The sequence below is a fragment of the Corythoichthys intestinalis genome, chromosome 5 (assembly GCF_030265065.1).
Source record: "Corythoichthys intestinalis isolate RoL2023-P3 chromosome 5, ASM3026506v1, whole genome shotgun sequence".
NCBI classification, from domain to species: Eukaryota; Metazoa; Chordata; class Actinopteri; order Syngnathiformes; family Syngnathidae; genus Corythoichthys; species Corythoichthys intestinalis.
The window spans coordinates 42,448,431-42,475,069 of NC_080399.1; the positions used below are offsets into that span (position 1 = coordinate 42,448,431).

Here is a 26,639-nt window from a genome sequence, read left to right on the forward strand (position 1 = left end):
CGTATGCCACCTTCGATAGCTCAGTTGGTAGAGCGGAGGACTGTAGAGGCTCAAAGCTGAAATCCTTAGGTCGCTGGTTCAAATCCGGCTCGAAGGACATTTTTTTTTTTTTTTTTTTTTTTGAAGTGTCGAATTATTTTTTTCATCACTATTTTATCTCCAATTGGCCAGATATGTATATTGATAACATAAAAAATAGATATAATTTATTTTGTTGATGTTTCATTGCACGTAATTTCAAGGATTTGACAAAGAATTCAAACGATTTCCCAGAAATGTGGTTCAAGATGTGGAGTTTGGTTAATGAGATTGTATGAATTAAACAATGACAAAGATATAATTGACCTGTTTTGTCTTTCACAGTAACTGTTCTGTGAAGCACTTTGTAACTTGTCTTCAAAAAGTGCAATAAACTTTCATTTCTGCACTGCATTCATGTAATTGACATTTTTTAAGTCCAAGTACAGCATGCTAAAATGATATTACTACGGTCACAAGATGTGCACATTTAATGTAATTACATATCTTTTGTGATTATCAGCATTTACACAACAGTATTTACACAACACAACTACAGTATTTACATGCATTTGAGTGAGTCAAGTGCTCCCGTTACCATTACTGGAACAAGTATGGTCCTAATGAGGGGAAACATACACAACTTTATAAATTGCTATAATTTGAGTTTCATAACATTCAACCCAAAATAGTGTGCAACAGTGAACAAGCAGATTTTGTGTAAATGCAACTAAACCAAAAGTCAGCAATGAACAAAATGTTAGACAAAAAGAGCTTTTAATCACAAATAGTAAACTACATACATACCACTGTTCTGTTAAAAATTACGAGAGATGTTTATAAAGGGTAACTTCAGCAAAGCAAAAATCTTTAACAAAAATAATAGCATTGTATTTTAAGAGAACATATGTGGTCTCTTCAGATGGGGAAAACGGAACACTGAGGTAAAAAAACAAAACAAAAAAACCTTGCAGTCCAGAGATGAAATGTCAACATCACACAGTCAGTCTCCAGAGACTAAAGTACAGCTGATTCTCGGAAAGTGTTAATCCACCTGTTAACAGTAAATTCAAGTTAGGGTCTTAAGGTACAATACAACCGCTTTTTGAGAATCACCGCATTATCAGATTTAACCTTAATACTTTACCTCTGGGCTGTCTGGATATCATCTGCTTTAAAATTGTAGTACAGGGTGTTTTTGTGGTAAAGCTTGAACTGCAACTTTTGGGATGAATCAGCTTTTAAGACAAATCCTAAAAGTGGTTGACTCTCCAAGGCAGCGACATCCTGCATGATGGTAACACATTAGTTGGATGTTCATCAATTACTGATGATTGATTTTTAATCCCGCAAATCGGCTGGATTTACAACAGCAGGTCCAATTTAATGACCGCAGTTTTTGGACAGTAAGCCCCACTAAATCGTGCTTTATTGTTCGCACCCCTACTACATGAAGGATTTTAATATTTTCATTTGATGCCAATTCCCTTTAGCGTTCAATGGTGTTTCGTCCACATATGGTAACATTAAGTTAGCAGACATACATCAGACAAAATTCAATGATTCGGTTGAAATATACAACATTTAGTATCTTTTGTGTTACGTGCCAGTCATCAAAACTTTACAAGGCATCTTAAAGAAAACTATGTGCTTTATCTTAGAGAGCCTTTTCCTTTTCTCAAAGTAATGTTACATGTTAGGTCCCCATTTGTTGACAGCATGGCAGCTGGAGCAAGCCCAAAACAATATTCAAAGTTAAATGTGTCAAAACCATGTTTTTGTCTGTTTATTTTTAATGGTCTCCTTTGCATAGTTTGGCCTATTGCGAACAGTGCTTGTTGAATATATCCCCTACAATTGACTTTGGTTCACTATTGATATTGCATATCTGATCTATTTTAATACCACAATCCTATCCAAAGTATCCAAGTTTCCAATACTTGATATAAAGTTATCCAATTTGTCTGTCTCTTCTCTTTTGATTTAATTATTATGACAAATTCAGTTGCTGATTAATTTAAAGGCTTGACTGTACAAAATATCTTTGGGACTCCTTAATGCTTGCAATGATAAAAATAAAAAATACTTCTGTTTTGTTTGTTTGACATTACATACTTTTATGTTGAAATGTGTTCATTTGTTTCAATGAATAGATAAAAAGAATTGCTTAACCACTAATGTAAATCCAGCATAAGATACTCTTGGAGCGTTGCATACCTCACTGGCAGCATAGGTGTACAGAACCTTATCTTTGATCACAAACCACAAACGCTTCCCCTGCTTCTTCTTGCCCTTTGACCTCTGCAAATAGCCACTCATGGAGGGGTTGTCTGTGCTGGCGGACACCTGCCAAAGTCAAATGCAAAACATTAAGAGATCAATTTTTTTTTTTTTAAATGAAGAGAATGGTTGGGGTCACCTCTTTCAGGGCAGCTGGTATCCGCTTTTGTTTGCGAGAGAATGTAAACGGGGCTTTGGGAAGTGCAGCAGCAGAGGCATCTTCTTCACCTTGCAGACCAAGCAACAAGTCATGAGGAATCATTTGCAACACACAAACAATGAGGTGAGCAAATAGTGAGAAACCAACTTTTCTGCTCTCGTAGCACAAGGTAACACTGGTCACACACTCTTGCTAACTGGTTCTTGAGGTATTCAAGGCTTTGCTTGTTGGAGGAGCATGACTGGCACACAACCTAGTGGACAAAAACAGTGTTGAACAGTTTCACACAGTACAGTATATTTTTGGAGGATTGAGCAAAACTACAGTACATAACCATGATGGACAGTTTTTTTGTATTATTATTTATTTTTACAGTTACCCAGTTTAGCATCATAGGCTAACCGGTGTTGGGATGCAATGCGCTACCTCAGCAATAATTTTATTAATTGCCCAGACTGATTGCATACGTCGAACTTTTAATAAGAGGGACTATGGCGGACGCTTTCTGCATCCTAAACTGAAATGGGATGTCAGAGATAATCAATCTTACTCATCTTTACGTCATACTTTCAATGCTACTCATCTAAAGATATAAAAATACATTTTGAATTTTTTTTTAAGTTAACATTTCATAAATGATTAATTTTTGCCCCTTTCAAGATTACTTGGATGTGTTGGGGTGTCACTCTAGTGCTCCATATTGACGAGCCACCACTGAACAAAAAATTGATTTTTTTTTTTTTTTTAAGCGAAATAACAAGACATATTAAAGCAAAGCAACTTTACTTATATAGCGTGTTATACAGTGCCTTGCAAAAGTATTCGGCCCCCTTGAACCTTGCCACCTTTCGCCACATTTCAGGCTTTGAACATAAAGATATAAAATTGTAATTTTTTGTCAAGAATCAACAACAAGTGGGACACAATCGTGAAGTGGAACAACATTTATTGGATAATTTAAACTTTTTTAACAAATAAAAAACTGAAAAGTGGGGCGTGCAATATTATTCGGCCCCCTTGCGTTAATACTTTGTAGCGCCACCTTTTGCTCCAATTACAGCTGCAAGTCGCTTGGGGTATGTTTCTAACAGTTTTGCACATCGAGAGACTGACATTCTTGCCCATTCTTCCTTGCAAAACAGCTCGAGCTCAGTGAGGTCGGATGGAGAGTGTTTGTGAACAGCAGTCTTCAGCTCTTTCCACAGATTCTCGATTGGATTCAGGTCTGGACTTTGACTTGGCCATTCTAACACCTGGATACGTTTATTTTTTAACCATTCCATTGTAGATTTGGCTTTATGTTTTGGATCATTGTCCTGTTGGAAGATAAATCTCCGTCCCAGTCTCAGGTCTTGTGCAGATACCAACAGGTTTTCTTCCAGAATGTTCCTGTATTTGGCTGCATCCATCTTCCCGTCAATTTTAACCATCTTCCCTGTCCCTGCTGAAGAAAAGCAGGCCCAAACCATGATGCTGCCACCACCATGTTTGACAGTGGGGATGGTGTGTTCAGGGTGATGAGCTGTGTTGCTTTTACGCCAAACATATCGTTTTGCATTGTGGCCAAAAAGTTCAATTTTGGTTTCATCTGACCAGAGCACCTTCTTCCACATGTTTGGTGCGTCTCCCAGGTGGCTTGTGGCAAACTTTAAACGAGACTTTTTATGGATATCTTTAAGAAATGGCTTTCTTCTTGCCACTCTTCCATAAAGGCCAGATTTGTGCAGTGTACGACTGATTGTTGTCCTATGGACAGACTCTCCCACCTCAGCTGTAGATCTCTGCAGTTCATCCAGAGTGATCATGGGCCTCTTGGCTGCATCTCTGATCAGTTTTCTCCTTGTTTGAGAAGAAAGTTTGGAAGGATGGCCGGGTCTTGGTAGATTTGCAGTGGTCTGATGCTCCTTCCATTTCAATATGATGGCTTGCACAGTGCTCCTTGAGATGTTTAAAGCTTGGGAAATCTTTTTGTATCCAAATCCGGCTTTAAACTTCTCCACAACAGTATCTCGGACCTGCCTGGTGTGTTCCTTGGTTTTCATAATGCTCTCTGCACTTTAAACAGAACCCTGAGACTATCACAGAGCAGGTGCATTTATACGGAGACTTGATTACACACAGGTGGATTCTATTTATCATCATCGGTCATTTAGGACAACACTGGATCATTCAGAGATCCTCACTGAACATCTGGAGTGAGTTTGCTGCACTGAAAGTAAAGGGGCCGAATAATATTGCACGCCCCACTTTTCAGTTTTTTATTTGTTAAAAAAGTTTAAATTATCCAACAAATGTTGTTCCACTTCACGGTTGTGTCCCACTTGTTGTTGATTCTTGACAAAAAAATTAAATTTCATATCTTTATGTTTGAAGCCTGAAATGTGGCGAAAGGTTGCAAGATTCAAGGGGGCCGAATACTTTTGCAAGGCATTGTATATCCTACTTACTTATATATAGAAGACAGCAATCAACTCACTGTGTTTGTATTATCTTTAGCAGTGCCTCACCTTGCCACAGGCCCGACAGTGGTGTCGCCTCCACGTCAGCGTGAACTCGCATGTACAGATCATGCACATGGTGGCACGTGGGTCAGGGATCCAAATGGGAGCTTTGGCACCCAAAGAGGCACCATCAGCACCATCGCTGAGTTGAACCTAAATAATTAGAAAACATAAAAATGACAACATCAGTTAATTGCATTACAGCGGTGGTTCAGAATTTTTGACATTAAGCTTAATCTTCGAGTTAGCGGGGGTTTAATTAGTTGGTGTAGTTGATTTCAACAAATTCCGTGCAGTTTGCAAGTTATTTGTCAGTTTCAATGCTCTGGAGTGGCTAAGCTAACACGAGTCAATGGCACCGTTCTAGCATGCCAATAAAAAAAACGATACAGATCTATGAACAGATCTAACATGGTCAAATAAATTCAAAACACAGATCATTGCCCCAAAACACCTATGCCACCAAAACAATGTCAAACCAAACTGCCGTAATCAATTTTATTCTGCAGGATAATTTTTTTTTAGATGCGTAATACGACCACAATAGAGAGGAGTGCTTCAGCCACTCGTGCTCATGCTGCATTAAACAAAGGTGGGGAGTTAGACTTATCTCGCTCGGATTGTACCAGTTGCGACCTCAAAGCGTTCCAAGCGAATGTAAACAGCAAAGATGGCTGATCGCAACAAGTTGTTTTTTATTTTGGTCATCAAGACATCAAGACCTCCAGCAAAACTGCCTTCTTGTAAGCGATCAAATAGTGAATGCGTTCCAATGATATTTTTCCAGATTGGAGGTTGAAAACTGACTTCCCACCTTCCTCGAATGCAGCATCAGTCTGCTGAGTTAAACGACGGCCAGCAACAAGGCGAAATCTGCATTTAGAGGCTGTGGAAACAGAAGAAACGGGCAAAGGAACGTTTCCACAAATTCCCTATGAAGAACGAGGAACAATATAAACTGGTTAATTGCTGTTGGGTACAACATAAAAAATCTGCGGTGAAAAAAAAACGATGTGATATCACTCCGCCCTGCTCCTCTGCAGAGCTTCAGGATTACAAATGTTGCTGCTCATACTGCATTTATTGACATGCAATGGTAAATTTTAATAACTTTATCCTGCAAACGTAGCCAACACTATTGATTGCATGGGTCATCGATGATTTACATGTATGAATATGTTGTTTTTTATTGGCATGCTAAGATGGCCCAATTGACTCGTGCTAGCTTAGCGAATCTGGAGTCCTCAAACTAACAAACTACACGGAATTTGTTGAAATCAACTCCACTGACTAATTAAACCATCGCTAAATCGAAGATTAAGCCTGATGTCAAAAATCCTGAACTTCCCCTTTAAGTGCCCCAAGAAAAAAAACATTTAGATGAAGTGGGAAGGTTCAATTGTATTGTGGTTTGCATGTTTTAGATTAAGTGTCCGAAATTGTTCAACAATGAGCAAGATCATCTTTGGTTTGTGCTTCGGTTCAGTTACCTCATCGAAAGACTTTCCAGATATGAAAGTAATCTTTTTTTTTGTGTAATCACTGATCGCTGTTGAAATGACCTCAAGCCACTCATCCCTCTCTGAAGCCGAACTTCAAGATTTAAAAAGAAAGAAAAAGGTGGTGGAATTACATAAATAAACAGAATTGACAAACTAAATTTGATCAGCTGTGAAATAAAACAAAAAAAAATGACAATGATTACCTTGCAGACAGAATGAAGGAACGCTCTACGCTCTCAATGAGGAACTCATTCTGGCAAGCCTCTTGACTTGGTTTGCTCACCTGTTATGGTTTGGTCAGCAATGCAATGTTGTTAGAACAATTAAAAATCTTAAAGTGCATAAACTAGTACATCTGGAAAATTCTCACCTTCATCCCAGCTAAAGACAACATGCTGTTAAACTTGTACTGGCCCGACTGAACAGGAGTAGTGTACAACAGGATGTCATTAAACTGAAGCAGAAAATGACAATGACATTTTTTCAGTGATATTGAAGATGCCAGGATTCCACTCGACAGAGCTGGATTCACAGTACTCTGTATCTAGTAAGGTTTACATACTAAATAGTGATTCATTTACAGTTAGAGAAAATATTTTTTGCTCTACATGATCCCAAGTATTGCAATCAAGAAAATTGCTTTAGCTGGCAATCAAGAAAGAAGCTTCAGCTGCTAATAAGCCAAACTGGTCACTTTTGAAATACTAAAAGTCAAGTATACCAGAAAGAACATCCTGGGATGCATGACTTTCCTCGACAGCTTGTTAAGCATGCCCTCCTTCAGGAATATCTATTACGAAAGAAAAGTGAAGTTAGTTTCGTCATGTGTTGTGAAAAATCCTCCATAAGGTTTTTTTTATTTTGTCGTGATTGTAATAAGGCATCTTACTCTTCCAGGCTGAACGATCTCATGATGACCGTTAAGACTGCACTGCACCTGAATCAGCTTCTGGAAGTTGTCCTTGTGTAATAACAAAACAGAAGATGTCAGAACCACGAGGTTACAGGAGTTTTTTTTATACAGTGGTGCCTTGAGATAAGAGGTTTTTTTGTGTGTGTGTGTGCGTGTGCGTGCGTGCGTGCGTGCGTGCGTGTGTGTGGGTGTGTGACCTCACCAAAAAAATATTATCACCTCAAACCATCTGTCTCAGTCAAAATCCATGAAAATTCCCTTTTTTCCATTTCTCCCAAAATTGGACGAACAACAGCTCCTATCTCGAGAAACCACTGTGTTTGCATTCTATTAATAGAACCAGAGTTTCCTCATACCCCTTGCTTCATGATGTCATTGGCGTGATTTGCTACCTCTTTCACAATAGCAAGAGCAGCTGAGTGGAGCAAAACATCAGCGTTACATATCAGCCATTCCATCTAAAAGACAGTGTCAAGTGACTCTTTCCTTACTTTGTGTGTCCTTGTAATCAGCTGAGTCTTTGGACAGGTTTTTCAAATAATCTGTAAAAACAAACAGATCAAATGACTGGGTCAGAAAACTATTAAGAGCTCGCCACCGTGTAGTAAATTCCCGCCACATAAGCTTACGTTTTAATCCCATTTATAAAAAATGTCTGTGGGTGATCAAATGATAACATTATGCAAGAGTGACGCCAACAAACATTCTTCACATTTTCAGACAAAATTTATACTGTAGAACTTGTGCAAGAAGCTTATTGAGGTTACAAAGGTTATGTTGCGTCACCTAATCTGATTTTGTTAAAAAAAATTTTTTTTTTAAATCCTATTATACTTTGCTCTGAAATCTACTGAATACAAACTTTCAAATTGGGAGGGGCATAGTCCCATTGACTTCACCTGACAGTGAAGTCTATGCCATTTCAGAGATGCCCCCCCCATAGACTTGTCTATGGGAGGGGCATCTCTGAAATGGCACAACATTTCTGAGGTGATGTCAGAAAACCTCACAGTGCAATGTTAACTCTCTAACCTTTGTTACTCTTTTAATTGATTTTGTGGGTTTTTTGTTGTTGTTGTTGTTGTTGTTCGGAAGAAAGGGGATGAGGAGAGAAATAGAAATGACATAATGTAAGAGGACAAAAATTCAATTTATTATTTGTAATATGTCAAGGCTATATTATGGTGACTGTTTGACCCCTGACCTTCTAAATATCAAGAAATAAAATCTAAAAACGATTGTTGGCCACCTTTGAATTAGATTTGATTGAATGAAAACCTACCAGTAATACAATATTTTTTGCCTTTATAGCACTAGAGGTCAGCACAGTGCCGATGATAAGGAATCCTAGTTACTACGTATACCTCTGAGGAGAAGCTGGTACTGAGGAATCCTTTGAATGGGCTTTAGGAGGTAATGCTTCAGAGCCAAGTTGGCACAACGTGGATCAGCCTGGGACAAACCAAAAATAACATATCTAGCAGTGAAGAAACTGGGGGGGGGGGAATTCACACTACAAAATCAACATGTAAGGGTGAAATTTCAGGAACATGACATTCACTAAGACATTCATATGATTGAAGCAAGAAATGTACTAGTGTATTTGACAATGATCTTCACATGCAGGAGAGAAAGAGAAAGCTCCTCATTACCTCAAATTCTCTCACGACAGCACCAAAGAGTGGATTCTTCTTGCTCTGCTCTTCAAGTAGAGCCACATTCTTGTCAAACTCCCGGATGTATGTTGAGTACATCTTCAAATAGGGACCTTTCTTCAGGAATATATCAGCCAACTTCTTATTTTCATCCCTGTCAATACAAAAAAAAGATATTTCAATAGGCAGACATGTGCAATTTAATGAGGTAACAGAAAACTTAAAAAGATCTTTGCAAAGCTAAAAAAAAAAAAAAAAAGGAAATAGACATGATATAGATTATTATAGTTTGTTGACAATTAAGTCACTCATAAGTATTTTCAGCTTCCTCAAATCACTAACAAGTTGTTGAATACCAGAACACCATTGGAATGATAAACAGACCAGGTCACATTCCATCCTCATGGTCCGGATATTGTCATTTCCTTATGTAGATGAACTTTAAATTTTGCAGTGAGTCATAACTTGTTTTATATTAGGACGAATAAAAGTTTTAAAAATTGAAATTTAAAGGTACAGGGTATGAAGTTGTGTTGGCTACTGTATGTATGTTTATCAGCCAACTTTGACTCCTAAAACACGCTGTAGAATTCTGCACCCGTTAATGAGTTTTTTAATCACAGTATGTAATCAGTATGATGTATTTATTATTTACTCACATTTTGGTAACGGGAGTAGCTAAATGTGGTGGCTTCCTGAGATACGAGTTAATTTTATTCCACAGCGATTGGCTATATCCCGAATCACTGATAACGCAGATCATGTTTCTTCATTTGAAATATTGAATTCAATCGCATTGTACTGTATAAGAACATGGTAAGAAAAATAGCTCTTGACTACCTGCAAAAACATTACAGCAAGTAAAAACATGACTGTACCTAATCACCTTGTCCTTCACTGTGTTTTTTGTTGGCCGTTGGCAAACCAGTTTAATAGTGTATTGGCACAATTGATATTGTCCTTCCACTGCAATGAAACCTACATGAATTGATGCTATCCACCATCTAGCTGTGAGTGAAGTCTGGTGGTATTAAGGGGTTGGAAAAGTCCCAGTTGAAGGCCCAAGTACTGAACATGTTTAGTAACCGATCAATAAACTAAAAACATTGGAAAACACTTTGAAGTGAATGTTACCATTTGGCTAGTCGATTCTGCAGCTCCTGCAGCAAATCCTGGTTGAGTTCATAGAGTTGCGGAAGGTAATACAGGATCTGGTTGAGCAGACGCTCCTCAATCACAGGTTTGCCGTTTTGTTGAGACGCTTTGTCCACGGCGTCTCGGAAGTCCTAAGGTTTACAAAATAAATGCGCATGCGCTATTAAATGTGACCTTCCATTTTAATTTCTTTTTTACGTTATATTGTATAACCTTTGATGTCATTTTGTTACTTTTCCCAAGAAAATTTGCATTGAAAATGCCCGAATGATTTTTTTCAAGCTATATTCGTTCCTCTTAGCTCCCTTCGACAAATATTCTCATTCATATGTAGCTGACTGAATACGAATATTTAAATTTAAAATCTTCCATTTCAAAGGCCGTTGGCGAGTGGGTGTGTCGGTGGGCAATAGTATATTTTAAATCCTTGAGTGGCCCTTGGAAAGGGGTATGTCAGTGGGCCGACTAATTTTTGACGCGGTATGCCAGGTTGCAAAATTAACTAAGCGTTAGCCTCACATTCACTTACCTGGTGCCAACACATCTCTCACACTTGCACAAATTTAGTGTAGTTGATTAAAATCTTTGCAATTTGATGCGCAATTACAGACAATATATAACATTAAAGTAAATCACAACAAATGTCTGCAATTAGATACAGTGATCCCTCGTTTTTCGCGGTTAATGGGGACCGCCCCCGTGATAATTAAAATCGGTGAAGTAGAGGTGTAGCATATTTACATCGGTGTGTGTTCAATGTGTTTATTCAGATTTAGCATTGGAAAGAGATGCATAAAGACATGATGTTTCCCTTTTTTCACCAAAGTATAATTCTTTTAATAAATCCTGCATTGAGTGAGTCCTCTCAAATCAACTCATGCTGCTGAGAACAGAACATGACACAACACAACGAATTGTCATAGCGACTACAGCCAATGTTTAAAAAGTTAAACAAGGCGGCAGCCTTTGAAAGGCAGTTGTCTGGCCACTTCAAAGCAACTCGCTTGTCACTCATCGCTTACTTTGACAAGTTGCAGCTGCCTGGTGAGAGAAACGCTCCAGGAGGGCAAGTGAAGGGCCATTTACATGGTTACTCTCCGAGAAGACGAAAAATGTCATGTTTGCATTTATATGGTTCTGTCTCCATTCGAACAATGTCTTAATTCCGCATGAAAACGATGTAGTATTCATGCCAGGCTCAAGGGGGCAGTGCAGATTTACAAGGCAACAGCGAATGATGCACGTTGACCAAGGAAGTCAACACTGCCCGGATTGCCCACCCACGCCATGCAATGGCATTTTCTTTTGTTCAAAAAGGCACAAAAATGGAAATATTCAACATATTTACATTAAAAATATTATAAAAACAGTAAATTAAAGCCGACGTTCCGCCATATTTGCCGTTTTTAATGTTTAGTAGCACCGCTGCGCACGCCCAATGTGACGTGTATGAATGCTGACGTTATCGCCGCGGCAAGCCCCCCCCAATCCCCTGCAATCGAATTCTTCCACTTTGGAGGCAGGATTCCAAGGTTTGCATCTTTGCCTTCAGTCTTCGCCGACACGATACGAACGCGAGGCCACTCCGCAACACAGTCATTGAGTCTTCCTGTCGCAGACTCACCATGTAAACTGCCCCTGAGAGGCTGTACGTGATCAGATGGGACATCTCTAAAAAATCCTGCATTTGTTTTTTTTTAATTGAAAAAAAATCTGCGATGAACTGAGGGCGCAATGTTTGAAGCGTGAAGTAGCGAGGGATCACTGCATTCTATTTGTATGACTTGGCCATGGCTTCATGGCCCGCTGTAAGAGAACTAGGAAATGCGGATATTGCCTTGTGTTTATGGTCAATTTTCATGCAATGAGCCTGGATATGGCAAAATCCTGGTTCCAAAATGCTTAAAGATTTCTCTCACAATAATTTGAAGCTATTTATAAACTTGTCTAAGTTGGCTGACTTCAGCACTTTGCACTTCAGGAATTCAGCTGCCTGTCATGTTATACTGGAGCGTAGGAAGCACAAAAAGGGCAGGTACTTGCATAATAAGGCATGGGAGACATCACACTGTCATTGAGTGTCAGATTTGTTTGTTTGCACAGCATTTTGACTTAAAAAAACGATTAAAATCAAAATTTAAATCACAATCTCTTAAATATAGTCAACGAGGCGAGGGTCTGCTAATCTGCGGCTGTACCAAAGAACACATGGGATCATTTAGTACATGGAAAGTTGTGCACGTGCCATATGCAGATGGAGCCTGAACAAACAGCATTGACATTCTTTCTCACTTAGAATGACTGTGTGTCATCACCAGACTCAACTCATCCACAGTTTAAGTGACAGATACTTCCTGTCTGTGGGCTGCAGTGACATCTGCTCATATGACCATCTTTTTAGGAAAACACAGTGGAGTCAAAAAATTATTGGATAGGATTCTTGTTAACAAAGGAGTGTCTTTCTTAACAGACACTTTTGTTGAGGAAATTTCTGGGAGCAACAAGTTAGTTCCTTTAATAACCACGGTTTTTTTTTTTTAAACGGCACACAGGATTGATTCTTGGCGGGACCATTATGGATAAACTATTGGTTTACAAAGTATTGCGATATATTACTGTAATCGATATATCGACACACCTCTAATTATAAGTCATTCTGATTCTTCGTGAGTGCCTAATCACGGTGTTTGATTGAAGTAGGCTATCTATTTGAGTGACGTGAACCAGAAAATTTTATTTTATAAACATAGACAGGTTTGAGCTCTATGCAATACTGTTGTTACATTGATTTTAATTAAAAATTTTGTGCAAATTTGGAACGCTTATACATGTGGTTACTTTTGGATAAACATGACAAAAGCTACTAATTTTCTCTTCTTTGATCAATATCTTTTTTGGAAGGGGGTGCTACATTGACAGCACTGACAACTTTCATGATTGTAAAAGGATTGCCTACTTTCAAGCATTGCATCACACAGTCTTGAAATGAGATGTGCAATATTGAATCAAATCATAATGATGCTGAATCGTAGTCCCAATGAATTGAAACCAAACTGAATGGCTTCACACTCAAATCAAAGCGCCCTTGAGTTGCATCACATTCCACATATCAAAATATGCACAATATCTTTAATGGAGAGACACACACCCCTAGTTGCATATAATGAATTTAAACTGACATTTCAACTGGAAAAAAAAAGAATATATAATATATATATACACGTGTGTGTATGTACATATACCGTATTTTTCGGACTATAAGTCGCACCGGAGTATAAGTCGCACCAGCCATAAAATGTCCAACGAAGAGGGAAAAATACATATAAGTCGCTCCGGAGTATAAGAGGCATTTGGGGGGAAATTTACCTGATAAAATTCAATACATAGAACAGATATGTCATCTTGAAAGGCAATTTAAAATAAATATACAATAGAGAACAACATGCTGAATAAATGTACAGTACGATAATGTTACATGGTGCACGAACAAACAAATGCGAATGTGGCCGGTATGTTAACATAGCTATTAAGAGTTATTCAGATAATTATAGCATAAAGGACATGCTAATAAGTTTACCAAACCATCAATGCCACTCCAAAACACCAAAATAACATGTGAAATGATATCATGTGTTAATAATTTCACACATAAGTCGCTCCTGAGTATAAGACGCACCCCCAGCCAAACTATGAAAAAAACTGCGACTTATCGTCCGAAAAATACGGTAGTGTATATTTCTCTCATTCTAGAGAAAGAAGTGAGTCAACTTGTTATTTTGTTCAGTTCACTGCTTACTGTACTGTGTATTGTAACAGGAGAGTACAGGTAGTCCCCAGGTTACAAACAAGTTCCGTTCCTGTGCTGACGACATAACCCGAATTTCCATGCAAGTCGGAATTAACCCTTTAAGTATCTCTACAAAGAAAAAAAGAAAAAAAAAAACGAAATCTCAAAATAACTATCCAAAAACATGTATTATATGCCATATTATATGTCATGTTAACAAAGTAAAAATAAGATACTGTGAGGTACATTGTGTTAAATCCAATTATATTCAATGACTATTCGGGCTTTAATCGTGAGTGAGTCGCAGTGCTTAGAGAAAAGGGCGCTGTAGGAAGAAGGGGAGGTGAGGGAAGGGGGATATCTTGGTAGCTCAGGTCACCAGCGTCGACTTTCTCAACGCGAACCCGCTATCCGAACTCAAAAAACCAGATCGGGACTCGCAAAAGGAGTCAGCCCCAGGGGGAACGCAGTTGCAGCCTCAGAACAAGGAAATGAGATCTGAAGGCGGATCTTCCGGTCGAAAGCAACTGCAGGATGGCGGCGAAGCTGCTTGGGGGAGAAGGGGATCCTGACGTGAAGAACGGCAATAGGAACTAGGTACTGTTTATGTGACTGAAGAAGAAAAAAACGACTGGAGACAAAATGCCGCACTCTCAGGCATCGTAAAGTCGAATTCACAAGTCAGTTACGTCGCAACCCAGGGACTACCTGTATTTTCTGGGTCTTTGGTAAGAGTGAAACGTCTGAATGAAACAATTTGAAAAATAATCTTTTTAAGGAGAGCAAAAAAAAATGTTACACTTGGTCACTTTGCACTGCCACACATTGGCAATCTGCCATTGCAGTTTAAATTAGCCTCTAAATTTAAATGAATCAGCCCTGTCAGTGCATGACTTGAAGGTTAAATTGCCCTCAAGCTTAAGCCACTTTATCATCAGCTGCCTTTGTTACCCTTTGAGAGGTCATCAGTGGAAAACCTACATGTAAGGGCTTACAGTGGATGCCTTTAGTCTCATTTCTTTATACAGTACTACACTACACCATTGAGATTAAAGTGACAGTTAATAGAGCAATAATTTAAATTGTTTCAACCATTCTAAAGAAGTCAAAGGAGAGGAATCACATTAACACCCTGTTATTTAAGTATGTGTTTGTGCAGTTTGTGTTTCCATGGGTCTACACAGTGGTTAACTGACCCAAATAAAGAGTTTTGCCACATGTGCTCAGTAACACATCAGAATAACTTAAGGCTATCCAACTACCGTATTGGCCCGAATATAAGACGGCCCTGATTTTAAGGCGACCTCCTCTTTTTCAAGACTCAAGTTTGAAAAAAGACTTTTTGAACACCAAATTAATTTTTATACAGAAAATAATTACAGTACATCCGAAACAAATGATAACAATATATTTGAGAGAAAAAGCATGTTATTTTGCCTCATTCAAATCTTAATATCTGAACATTTAAATATGTAAACTAAAGTGCAATCACATTCGTAAATGAATGGCTTCTGGTTTTTGAAACGTAAATAAACCAATCTATTGTGATAAAACAACAAAATTGCAATAACTGCATTAACCATCAAAGTGAAGTCTAACTGTAACTAGTCTTGAAACAAACCTGAATAAGGAAAAACATTGCAATAAAATAATGCAAACTGGTTATACTTGAGAGTAGCTGAGATCTGTCATGACAGAACATCGCTTCAATGACATCTGGCGCCATCTAGCGTCGTAAATGGGTATAATGTCTAGACCGCGAATATAAGACACCCCCTCTTTTTCAGTCTTATTTCAATGCAAAAAACGCCATTTTATATTAGGGCCAATACAATATGTTCCTCAAGAGCCCCTATTAAGCTTGTTTTTCATGTCTCCCTCCTCCGACACACCCGACTCAAATAATCAGGATCGTTATCAGACTCCTGCAGAGCTTGGTGATAAGCTCATCATTTGATTCAGATGTTTTAAAGGAGGAAGACATGGAAAACAAGCTGGAAAGGTGCTCTTGAGGACCGGAGTTGGATATCCCTGGAATAACCACTTCCAGTTATTGCTCCATATAAATGTAAGTTAAGGCTGCCACATGCAAGGCAAAAGCCATACATCAACACTCATAAACGCCGCCCTTGCTGTTGTTTTTTAAAAATGATTTATTCAAAATTGTTTTAAAATGATTTATTCAAAATTGTTTAAGGTAATTATGGACCAAATGTCACCTGGGCCAGGAAGGAAAAGGAATTGAAAAAAGATTGTTGAGCGCAACAACAACAAAAAGCTTTACAAGCGCTATTCAGTTGCAGCCTAAGAAAAAGAGACGTGAACCGTCGCATACTTACAACATGAAGCAGCTTCAGGACATCAACAAACCTACAAGTAGAAGCAGCCATAAAAGCAAAATGTTACACATGTAACACACATGTACAGTAAATAAAGATAATAGACCCTGAAGTATATTCTATTAGAATATTATTACTAGAGAATATTGTAAACACCATAGTTCGTTGTGTTGTACCACAGTAAAACCATCACGATACTGAGGCACTTTTGATATCACAATATTGCATACTACTTATGAATGGCGAAGTAATTGGAGTTCAAAGCATCAGAAAAATAAAGTGTCTTACACTTTCTCGGAAGTCATTATTTCCGTAGCGATGTGATGGATCTTGGTCATTCGAGGGCCACTTTGCGTCTAAAGAAAGATCAAGAAAAAAAGAAGAGGTTACCTCTATTAAAAAAGACATTAATCAAAAAAGTATAAAAATAAAGAATATGACATAAGTTTGGATTTAAAAAAACAAAACCAAACAAAAAAAACTATTAGGTGGGGCATTGCAAACGGCGTGACACACGTCTACCACAGGGGTGTCCAAACCGGTCCTCAAGGGCTGCTGTGGGTCCTGGTTTTTGTTCGTACCAATTGAGCACAGACCGTTTAACCAATGAGGTTTCTGCTAAATAAAGTAGCACCTGACTACAAGCAACTGATTACACTTGTAAGACACCAGATTGATGCAAAGGTGTCGTCCTGTTTTGTTGGAAAGAAATCCAGCACCCACTGCGGCTCGTTTAATAGTTTGGGGACCCCTGGTCTACAAGGTCCCACTCATTTTGACCCCTCTTATCCATAAACTGGGAGAAAGAATTAAATTTGACGCAAGCGCAACATTAAAACAACCACACATCTTCGCCTTAGGAGAGTTCATTTAGCTTAATGCAAAACATAATAGATGGGCTAACCAAAAGCATCAGATATTTGCCATTTGTTGGTAGCTTGTGCATCAGGAAGTAAAATTGTTTCCAAGTTTAAAATTCACTTTGGAGCTACAGTAGGCTACCCTGCCTCTGTGTGAAATGAATGTTCATCAATTCATCTTCCATAACATTTATCCTCACAAGGATCGCAGGTGAACTGGTTGCCATCCATTCGCAGGGGGAAAATTGTAATTGACATGTCCTTGACATTAGACGTTTAGATTCTAAATGACGAGGTTAATTGTGTATGACAGTAGAGCAGTTAATTATTACTTTAGGTTTCTACTGTATAAGGTTTAATACTGAACAAAGAGTGCTGCAGTATTTTCCATGTAAGATTTTATTTTTGCAAAAAAAATCTTTTTTTATAGAAGTTGCTGAACTTGTATCTCAAGGAACCACACTGATATGGCTTCCTCACCGCACTTTCCTCTGGCAGCTCGTGGTCTCCTTTACTTGAGACAGAGCTGTCGTCTTCGGCTTCCACGTCTGAAAAAGATATCATGAAGTCATCGTCTGAAGCGCCATCATCCACTTCTTCGTCGATGGAACTTCTGTTCAAAGCAAAGTAAGCGAAGCACAGAGTGAGTTGTTAGCGGAAATGTGATGGCACATCTGTGGACAAATATAGCAGAAATGTGATGACACATCTGTGGACAAATAGAGAGATGAAGTTATTTATGGAATGAGGGTCATGTTTTTAATAAAATAAACACTGTGCTCAGCAAACAGCGTGATGTCTGCAGCTGCAATTTATGCATTTCCTGCAGATTCCTAAACACAACAGGGAGGTTGAAAAATCAGGATTATAATAACAAACTAGGGGAAAAATTTGCTGTGCCACACAAATAAAGCCTGTGCTGACTAAGTTCACTTGTACACAGCAACATTTTTGTTCTTTTTTTTTTTTTACCTCCCATTGTTTTGACAATTGAATCCAACATTCGCAGTGTTGGTCTGATTTTGTTTTTAAAATTGGAATGTCATGGACAGAAGGGTACAATTTTAATTCGTTTAATGAGCCATGCCAGAAATTTTTTTCAGCCTCTCTCGGAAAAATAAATGTTTGCTGTTTTTGGAAAACTGCATACATCTCCATCTTTCAGTAGCAAATTGACCACAGAAAAAGGACTAATAGCAAATAAATCAAGTGCAGCAAATACCAGTTGCTCACACACGCTATGTTGATAACAGCGGTGACTCATTTGTGTTTGTGAGCTGCTCAACGTGTTTTCTAGCATGTGATTGTCAAGCACTTTGAAGTTGTGGCATGCTAAGCTGCAAGTGACAGTGTACAGTTGTACGGCATAATCCTACTCCTTTCAGACCGACTGACTTTGGATCATGTTATTAGTGTGGCAAAGGGAAAAATGTCTCCAGGAAATTTAAGAGATGTTAAAATGGATAAATTTCATGAGAATCTACGGTTATTCAGAGCTGAGGGCGATTTAACGGTACCAGTATCACATTTATGAATGATTATGGGCATTTTAGATAGGGGTATTTTAGTTCCTTGATTCATTCATTTTCCAAGCCGCTTATCCTCACGAGGGTCCCGGGGGGTGCTGGAGCCTATGCCAGCAAACTTCAGGCACTAGGCGGGTGCACCCTGAATCAGTCAATCGTAGGGCATAAGGAAACAACCACTCATGCACACATTCATACCAAGGGAGAATTTAAAGTATTCAATCAGCCTACCATGCATGTTTTTGGCATGTGGGAGGAAAAAGCCACACAGGCCCAGAGAGAACATGGAAATCCACACAGGAAGGGTTAGGCAGCACTGTACTAGCATGAAATGCAGTTGTTTTAGCCAAAAATTAAAATAGATTTTCCCCTACTGTATAATAGTGAAATGAGAGACAAGCTTAAATCATTCTGTAAGCACAGGTATTTATGTAATATTAAATTTAATTTTTCCATTGTAATTAATGGCAAGTAATTAATCTGTTGAGCCTTCCCCCAAAAATATATAATTGTTTAAAAAATAGCACTCCCTATTATTGTATTTTGTAAAAACAATTGAAATAAAAAAACTTTTTTTGCCACACCACATCAATTCAATGAATGCCCAATGTCCTGCTATTTCTATATCTCAATTCCTTAGTAGGGCACCAATATTACAATGTATGTGTCTGATCACTGCTTAAAACCTTGTCACACTTCCACATAGATGACATTTAGCACTGGAATTAAGTCAGCAGACTGAAAGACAAAGCCATGTGGTTGTTTTAATTATATACTACATGTGTAATTGTCAGCCTTGGCTAACTAAACTCTATATTTCATTCATCTTCTGTACTCTTTATCTTCACATGGTCGTGGGGTTGCTGGAGCCTATCCCAGCTATCTATGGGCAGGAAGCAGGGTACACACTAAAATGGTTGCCAGCCAAAGGTAGGACCCCATCGAGACAAACCTCTTGTCACGCTCCCAATCATACAACTGGCATATTTTAGAGTGTTCAATCAGCCTAGGTGGGTGCAAGCTAGAGTACCCAGAGAATTCCCACAAAGGCACGGAGAGAACATACAAACTCCACAAAGGAAACCCGTAGCCTGGGATTGAACTTTTGGTCTCAGAACTGTGAGACAGAAGTGTTAACCCCTCAACCACAGTACTATATAGTTATAGTCTATTTTTGTAATATTGTTTACTTCCGCATTGTTACTGCAAATTTTGATTACATGAGGGCAAACTGCAACCACAATGTTCTGGCATCTGTGCAGCATATGGTAAAGTTTCATCGACTGTATTCTCTTACAAACACATTTGGTTCTCAAAAGGAGGTGATTTAAATTTCAAATGCCTTTATTGAGTACGCCTAGGAAGCTTTCACACCTGAAAGGAAAACGGGCCAAACTCCCCAAACAGGAACCTGCGACTGAAGAGCGTCAACATGCTTCACAAATTAGGGGTCGATGTTATGTGCTGCATTCCATTTAGTTTTGAATGTACATAGACTTAGCAGACTTATCAAACTTTGATTAAAAAAAAAAAAAAAACAGAGCCGTGGAGTGACAATGATTTTGATATATAATATATAATTGGTCATGTTTACATGACCTGAAATTTTGTGAAGACGATACACAACTATGTATTAGCCTGTTAGGCATTGACGTCACAGTCAAAGGATCGCTCAGCTACAGTAAAATACAGTGTATCACAAAAGTGAGTACACCCCTCGCATTTCTGCAGATATTTAAGTATATCTTTTCATGGGACAACACTGACAAAAGGACATTTTGACACAATGAAAAGTAGTCTGTGTGCAGCTTATATAATAAAGTTAATTTATTTTCCCCTCAAAATAACTCAAAATATAGCCATTAATATCCAAACCCCTGGCAACAAAAGTGAGTACACGCCTTTCAAAAAACTTACATCCCTAAATATCCAAATTGAGTACTGCTTGTCCTTTTCCCACCAAAATGTCATGTGACTCGTTACAGGACTGCTGTCAGAATTGCTGCAGAAATTAAAGAGGTGGGGGGTCAGCCTGTTAGTGCTCAGACCATACGCAGCACTCTACATCAAATTGGTGTGCATGGCTGTCACCCCAGGAGGAAGCCTCTTCTGAAGACGGTACACAAGAAAGCCCACTCGTCTCATCAGACCATAGGACATGGTTCCAGTAATCCATGTGCTGTGTTGACATGTCTTCAGCAAACTGTTTGCGGGCTTTCTTGTATATATTCTATACAGGAATTGTGTATCCTCTTCACAAAATTTCCAGGTCATGTAAACATGACCAATTATATATTTAAATCAGTGCCACTCCTCTGCTGTTTTTTTAATTGGCAAATGTTTGGCAACCAGTTCAAGGTGTAACCTGCTTCCTTCCTGCCCGTTGTTAACTGGGATAGGCTCAAGCACCCTTCGTGAGGATAAGCGGTTCGGAAGATAAATGAATGAAGGATGAATTAATTTATATACACAAATAAATGACTGGAAGCTGCAGAAGATTTCTGTAAATGAATTTAAATGATTTAACATAAGTTTTAAGAGCAGCCAGTGACAAATTAAAATCTTTTTGATGATTTAACTACAAATATAGATACAATAAATCTTTATGAACTTGACGGTACACAGATTTTAATGGCTGAGAATTGTTTTATCAATATTCATTACAACTTTGAATTCACCACAGCATTAGCCTAGGTTATTGACTATGCCAACTTCCATAATAATTTTATTGACAACATTTCCATCGGAACGGAAATCTATCATAACCTGAGGACAACCTGTAATTGTTTTCACACAAAAAAAAAAATAAAGCTCACATACCTGTCATAGTCAGTGTTTTTATCTGGGGACAAAAACGACTCTGGTTCCTCGTAAATGCCATCATCATTGTACAAACTCTGCCAGGTAACACTGGAACCCTCCGAGCCACCAAAGTAGATGTTCTCGTAGTCTGTTATCTCTTCATAAAAGCAAATGTTTTCATAGTTTGCGTCCTGTTCGTTGGTGGGACACAATTCCTCACAGTCTACACTTTGTTCCACTCCGACCAGAGGGCAGGAATACTTGTTTTCCACTGCGAGAGCGCATTGAAGATCATGGGGTATGTCCTGATCATTGGACTCCAGTGTCTGGGATCCTTTAGTCATGAGCTTAGGCAGCATCATGACAGACAGCTTTAGATCCAGCAGCTTTCTGAAAGAGCTCCTTCTTCCTTCAGATCGGACCAAGTCTATACCAGAGAAGGACCTGGGTCTCTGTTTGCCCGAGGTTGCCGCTGGGGTACTTTCATGTGTTGTTTTCGTCTTTTCTGGAAGCAAAGGAAGATCTGCCATGACAATCTTCTGACTTTTCACATTAATTCCTGATTTCAGTTCCTTTCCTACATCAAGGGATTCAGTCTTCTTCATCCACGACATTGGGCTGTTGTTTCTTCGGGGCTTTGTAGGAACTAGCTTGACTGCTCCAAAGTTATTGCCTGGACTGTTGGAGCGAAAATTGACATCTGTCTGGTCTTTGCTGGCGGTCACCAGATTACGGGTTCCTTTAGATTCTACCTCCAGCTCCTCCTCTTCCTTATCAACAGATAGCTCCATATCATAGATGGTACTGTCCCAGCCCAGGTCTTCTTCTTCCACGTTGTTTTGGAGCATTGACTGAGCAGGACTTGGTGCATTTTCAGGTGCAGAGAGATAAGGTATTTTCCTGGGCGTAGGAGCTGGTGTTGAGGCAGATGATAACGATGTTCTGTTTTCACCAGCAGTCACATTGACAGATGAGGATGCCCTGCCTTTTCCTTCAGATGACACCTTCAACTCATTCATTTTTCTCCCTTCCTGGACAGTTATCTCCGCTTTCTCCTCCACCTTTTCCTGATGGGCCAGAAAGGCGTTTTTGGGTTTCCGTGGCACCGGAACAGGGACATGTTTACTAGGGGTCGCTAGTTGTTGTTTTTGTTCAAAACGATTGGTTTCTCCCACTGGAACATGATTGGTATCATCCCGGGTAATCACATTACAGTTTGCCTCATTGTTCACAGTTCTGAAAGGAAGTAGTTTAACATTAATATGAGGACTGGAGGTATTTAAATTTTTGTTGAGACACTTGTCTAAAGCATGTGAAGATTCTCGAGGAGGGTTATGGTTTGGGAGCTGGCCATTAGCAGTTAGCACATGTGTGACTTTTCTTTTTGTATTATCTGTCTTTCTTTCTGGAGATGTGTTCTTTTCATTCTCCACACTCTTCACAATTGGAAAAGTTTTAAAGTCTTTTTCTACTTTGTCAATGTGATTGTCGCGGATGCAGCGGCAGTCTTTTTGGTTACATAGACAAATGGGGATAATATAATCCCAGTTTGGCTTTTTGCTGTCGTTTTGCATTCCATTTTGAGTGTTAAGCCGGCCGACCATCTGTGGGGGTGTCGTGATTGTAGTAGGAAGGATCTTTGAAGCAATAGGTTTGGAGTTCAGCTTGGAAGGGTTGGGTTTTGGTGCCAGCATCGGTTTTACCCTCTGCGGCTGGCCAGCAGCCTGGTTCGATAGGGCATATTTTCCAGGTGTCAACGCAGACACTGGCTGGAGCTGGGATAGATTGGGTTTAGGGGCCAATGGTGGCTTGTTCATACCTGAGGAGACACAGAAGATTTAAAAAAAAAAATGATAATAATAATAACAATGCTCAATGTCCCAAAGGTCGTAAAATTTACAAGCTAACACAAATTTGGAGAATAAGGCTCACAAGTAGCAAAAATAATTTCCTCATTGATACAACAAGAACCTCATATTCCAAACAAGAATGAATGTAATCAGTGTTCTGTGTTCCTCAGGTGTCATTAAAAGCTCCTGTTACACAGAGAACCGGTAAAATAGCCACATTATTAAGAACAGACAAGCCATCTCTGAGATGATTTTTATTCTGTAAAATACCCAGGAAAAATGGATTTATATAAGTGGCACTTTTACCAGTCCAAATCCTCTTTGTAATGTGAATGCTCTACAAAGCAACAGCCAGGAAAAAGCAAGAAAAAAAAAAACATTTTATAACATCAGTTTAAAACAGGAGTCTCAAACAGATTCCACAAAGCGCCGCAGTGGGAGCGGATTTTCATTCCAACAGATACAGCACAGACAGTATAACCCAGGGATGGGCAAAATATTCCACAAAGGGCCACAGTGCATGTGTGTGTGTGTATTTTCATTGTGACCCATCAAGAGGACATCTTTTCACCCATCTGGTGTCCTACAACTGCAGTGAGTTGATTGCAGTAAGGTGCTTCTCGTTTCTCCAGACCCCACATTGGGTAAACTGCCTGTGCTGGATCAGTTGTAACGAAGAACAGGACCCACTGCGGCCCTTGACGACCGGTTTGCCCACCCCTGGTATAACCAATTAGGTTTCTGCTAAAGCAAATAGTACCTGACTGGTATCAACTGATTACACATGTAAAACACCTGATTGGTGAAAAGGTGTCTTCTTGTTTGATTGGAATGACAACCCGCACCCAATGTGGCAATTTTTGGAATCGGTTTGAGACCACTCGTCCAAAAGGTTCTACTCATAAAAGGTAAGTACAGCATTGTTTGAACAATTTACTCATTCTTTGCATTTCAAATAAGAATGGGGGTTTTTCCCTAACAATATAAGCACCACCAAAATAATGAGTATACTTTTTTTCCACCTGAACAAAAACGGATTTTGTTTGGAGCACTTTCCAAAGTAAGTGGCAGGAGTATTTTGGGCTCACCAAAAGCACAACTTTGATACAAAGGAGAAAAGAAGACAAGCTTTATGTGAAAAGAAAAATCCATAAACAGTGGCTTTGATGATAATATGTTATGCTTTTGTGACATTTCACAATATGAAACCACACTCTAGCTTAAAGGTAGCTTAAAGGTTTTATGCTTGTGAGTTCGATCCAGTTCCAAGATTCAAAGTGGTAAAAAGTGCTAATGAAAGGGATTGCATTGGATTTTTGAGATTCCGCTGTAATGTAAAATCTGACATGCCAACCAGGATATTCAAAAATGCATTTTCAATCCGTTTACAGATAGATGCCAGATGTTGCCCAGTGGGTGGTGGGGGCAGGGGGCACTGTTTGAACTCTTGAAAGCTGCTTTGCAAACACTGATCCTAACCTATAGTTGAAAATGCCCCAGGCGGGAGTTCTGATATTGTTTGGATTTTTCTGTATAACCCCACGTTAAGTAATCCATCTAATGGTTTACGTCAGCAGGTTGAGGATGAGCAGTGGGAGGAATTGTTGTGTGATGGGGGAGGGGGTGTCATAGATTTTGGAGGGGAGTCAGGCAAACTGATACTACAGTATTTGCAAAACTGGTGGACTAAACACCTATAAGACCAGAAGTTTATGTCTTTCCCACTTTTAGCAGTTGGTAAATAAAAGGTTGATGTGATGATTAATACATAGATGGAATGTGTTCAACAAAGGTGGGAGACACGGCTGTGTAAAGAGCCTGCTCTGGTTTACAAACTTGGTAGTGTAGGGGATCAGCTAAAAAGGCAAAAAATTAAATGTACAGCAAGTAAACACAACTGTAATAAATGTGCACAAATGGAATAGGAAGTAAAAAAGTAATGCATTTTCAGGACAAATTTTTAATACATTTTTTGTGGGAAAATGTATTTACATTAATGTCTAACATAGTGCTTCTCAGAGCGTGGTACTAGTATTTTGTAGAATTACTAATTTTGATGGAAATATAAATATATATGCATATAAATTATTACCTTTATAACATGAAATACCAATAGACAGAATGAAGCTCATTGCTATGCAAACACCCAGTTTAAAATTTTTGTATCAAATGAAGCATTTTATGTCAAGTATATACTTAAGTGCAGTTCAGATCTATTCAACTTCATTCAACTTTTAAGTGCAGTACAAATTATTCATTTCATCTAATGACCTGTTTCACTTTCAATATTTAAAGATAAATATCTTTGGGATTGAAATGCATTGTTTTTTCTCCCCCACCACCATAATATTTAAGTGCTGTGTCATTTTGAAAACCGTCCATGTTTTAATGGCTTACAAAAATTCCATACAGATGATTGTGTAAACATGCACCAAATGGACAGCAAAATTATAAGCTTTGCATAGGATTTCAGCCAAATTAAATGAACTAAAATAAAGTACCTACATCGTAAAAATATTAAAACAGTTTGAAAAATACTCTCCCCCCGGACCTTGAGTTTGACACCAGTGACTAGACACTAGAATGAATTTTTAAATTGTCTTCATTTGGTTGGGGAAAGCGATGTAAACATCAAAGAGGCGACCATTTGTATTCATCAAGAAATTTAAAAAAAAAAAAAAAAAAAAGTCAGGTTTCGTAAATTAAGTAAACAGCGTAAACATCAATCAACGAGAAGTGCAGTTCCTCTTACCTGACTTCATCGCGTCAGTCCGTCGACTTTTCTACAAATAAAAAAATCGTCCTTCATGTCCGGCTACAAACTTCCAAGACGTCGAGTCAACCTATGTTGTACACTGTGGACCTTTCTGCTTGGCTGTAGTCGAGAGAAAAAAAACTGTGACAACAGTAAATTGTTTGCTTCGACTTATCTAAGCAAGTGAATGACTGAAGTGGATTTGAGCACTCACTCAGCTTCCTGCATGTAGACATATTAACAACACTTAGGGGGCGCCAGAAAGCAGCAAAATATGTATCGTGTCAGTCTTCGTGATTTATGATTAAAATATGTGGTGATGCCTTGAAAGCGAATGCCTCAAATACATACAACTGGCGGTGCATGGGGAAATAAACAGGGTTCTACCATAGCAACTCCTTTTGAAATACAGGTTCTTGAACAAAACTTTACAGTATTAAGTCTTTCTTCAGAGGGTATTCAAAGTGATTTCTTCACATTGCCAAAATGGCACAAGGTTGTGTAAGGTCTGTTGGCTGGATTTAAAAAAAAAAAAA

At 38.7% G+C, this 26,639-nt stretch overlaps 2 protein-coding genes and 1 non-coding gene across 9 annotated transcripts in view; 2 read left to right on the plus strand and 1 right to left on the minus strand.

Annotated features, from left to right (window-relative positions):
* Window positions 1-9: 9 nt before the first annotated feature.
* trnay-gua (transfer RNA tyrosine (anticodon GUA)) lies at window positions 10-97 on the plus strand. Its single transcript is given in 2 exon segments — window positions 10-46; window positions 62-97. It is a non-coding gene; the product is annotated as a tRNA-Tyr (tRNA).
* Window positions 98-377: 280 nt separating this feature from the next.
* On the minus strand, window positions 378-26,311 carry LOC130916082 (FYVE, RhoGEF and PH domain-containing protein 6-like). Its single transcript, XM_057836480.1, has 21 exons — window positions 26,101-26,311; window positions 21,517-23,317; window positions 17,651-17,783; window positions 16,599-16,666; window positions 16,311-16,341; window positions 10,164-10,315; window positions 9,027-9,183; window positions 8,739-8,826; window positions 7,866-7,916; window positions 7,731-7,789; window positions 7,351-7,422; window positions 7,183-7,251; window positions 6,832-6,915; window positions 6,665-6,744; window positions 6,450-6,552; window positions 4,966-5,112; window positions 2,606-2,711; window positions 2,438-2,526; window positions 2,236-2,364; window positions 1,166-1,305; window positions 378-1,072 (listed from the first exon to the last, which is right to left on the minus strand). The coding sequence occupies exons 1-21, from the start codon at window positions 26,108-26,110 to the stop codon at window positions 1,036-1,038; spliced, it is 3,606 nt and encodes a 1,201-aa protein (XP_057692463.1). The 5' UTR covers window positions 26,111-26,311; the 3' UTR covers window positions 378-1,035.
* The window catches only part of LOC130916085 (methionine aminopeptidase 2-like), a 49,700-nt gene continuing 47,181 nt past the window's right edge, over window positions 24,121-26,639 (plus strand). For 4 of the 7 annotated variants that reach the window (XM_057836486.1, XM_057836490.1, XM_057836491.1 and 1 more), the window contains exon 1: window positions 24,121-24,256. The gene's annotated coding sequence lies outside the window, so the exon portion shown is untranslated. The remainder of the gene's footprint in view (window positions 24,257-26,639) is intronic. The other 3 variants (XM_057836487.1, XM_057836489.1, XM_057836488.1) reach the window with 2 other exon arrangements.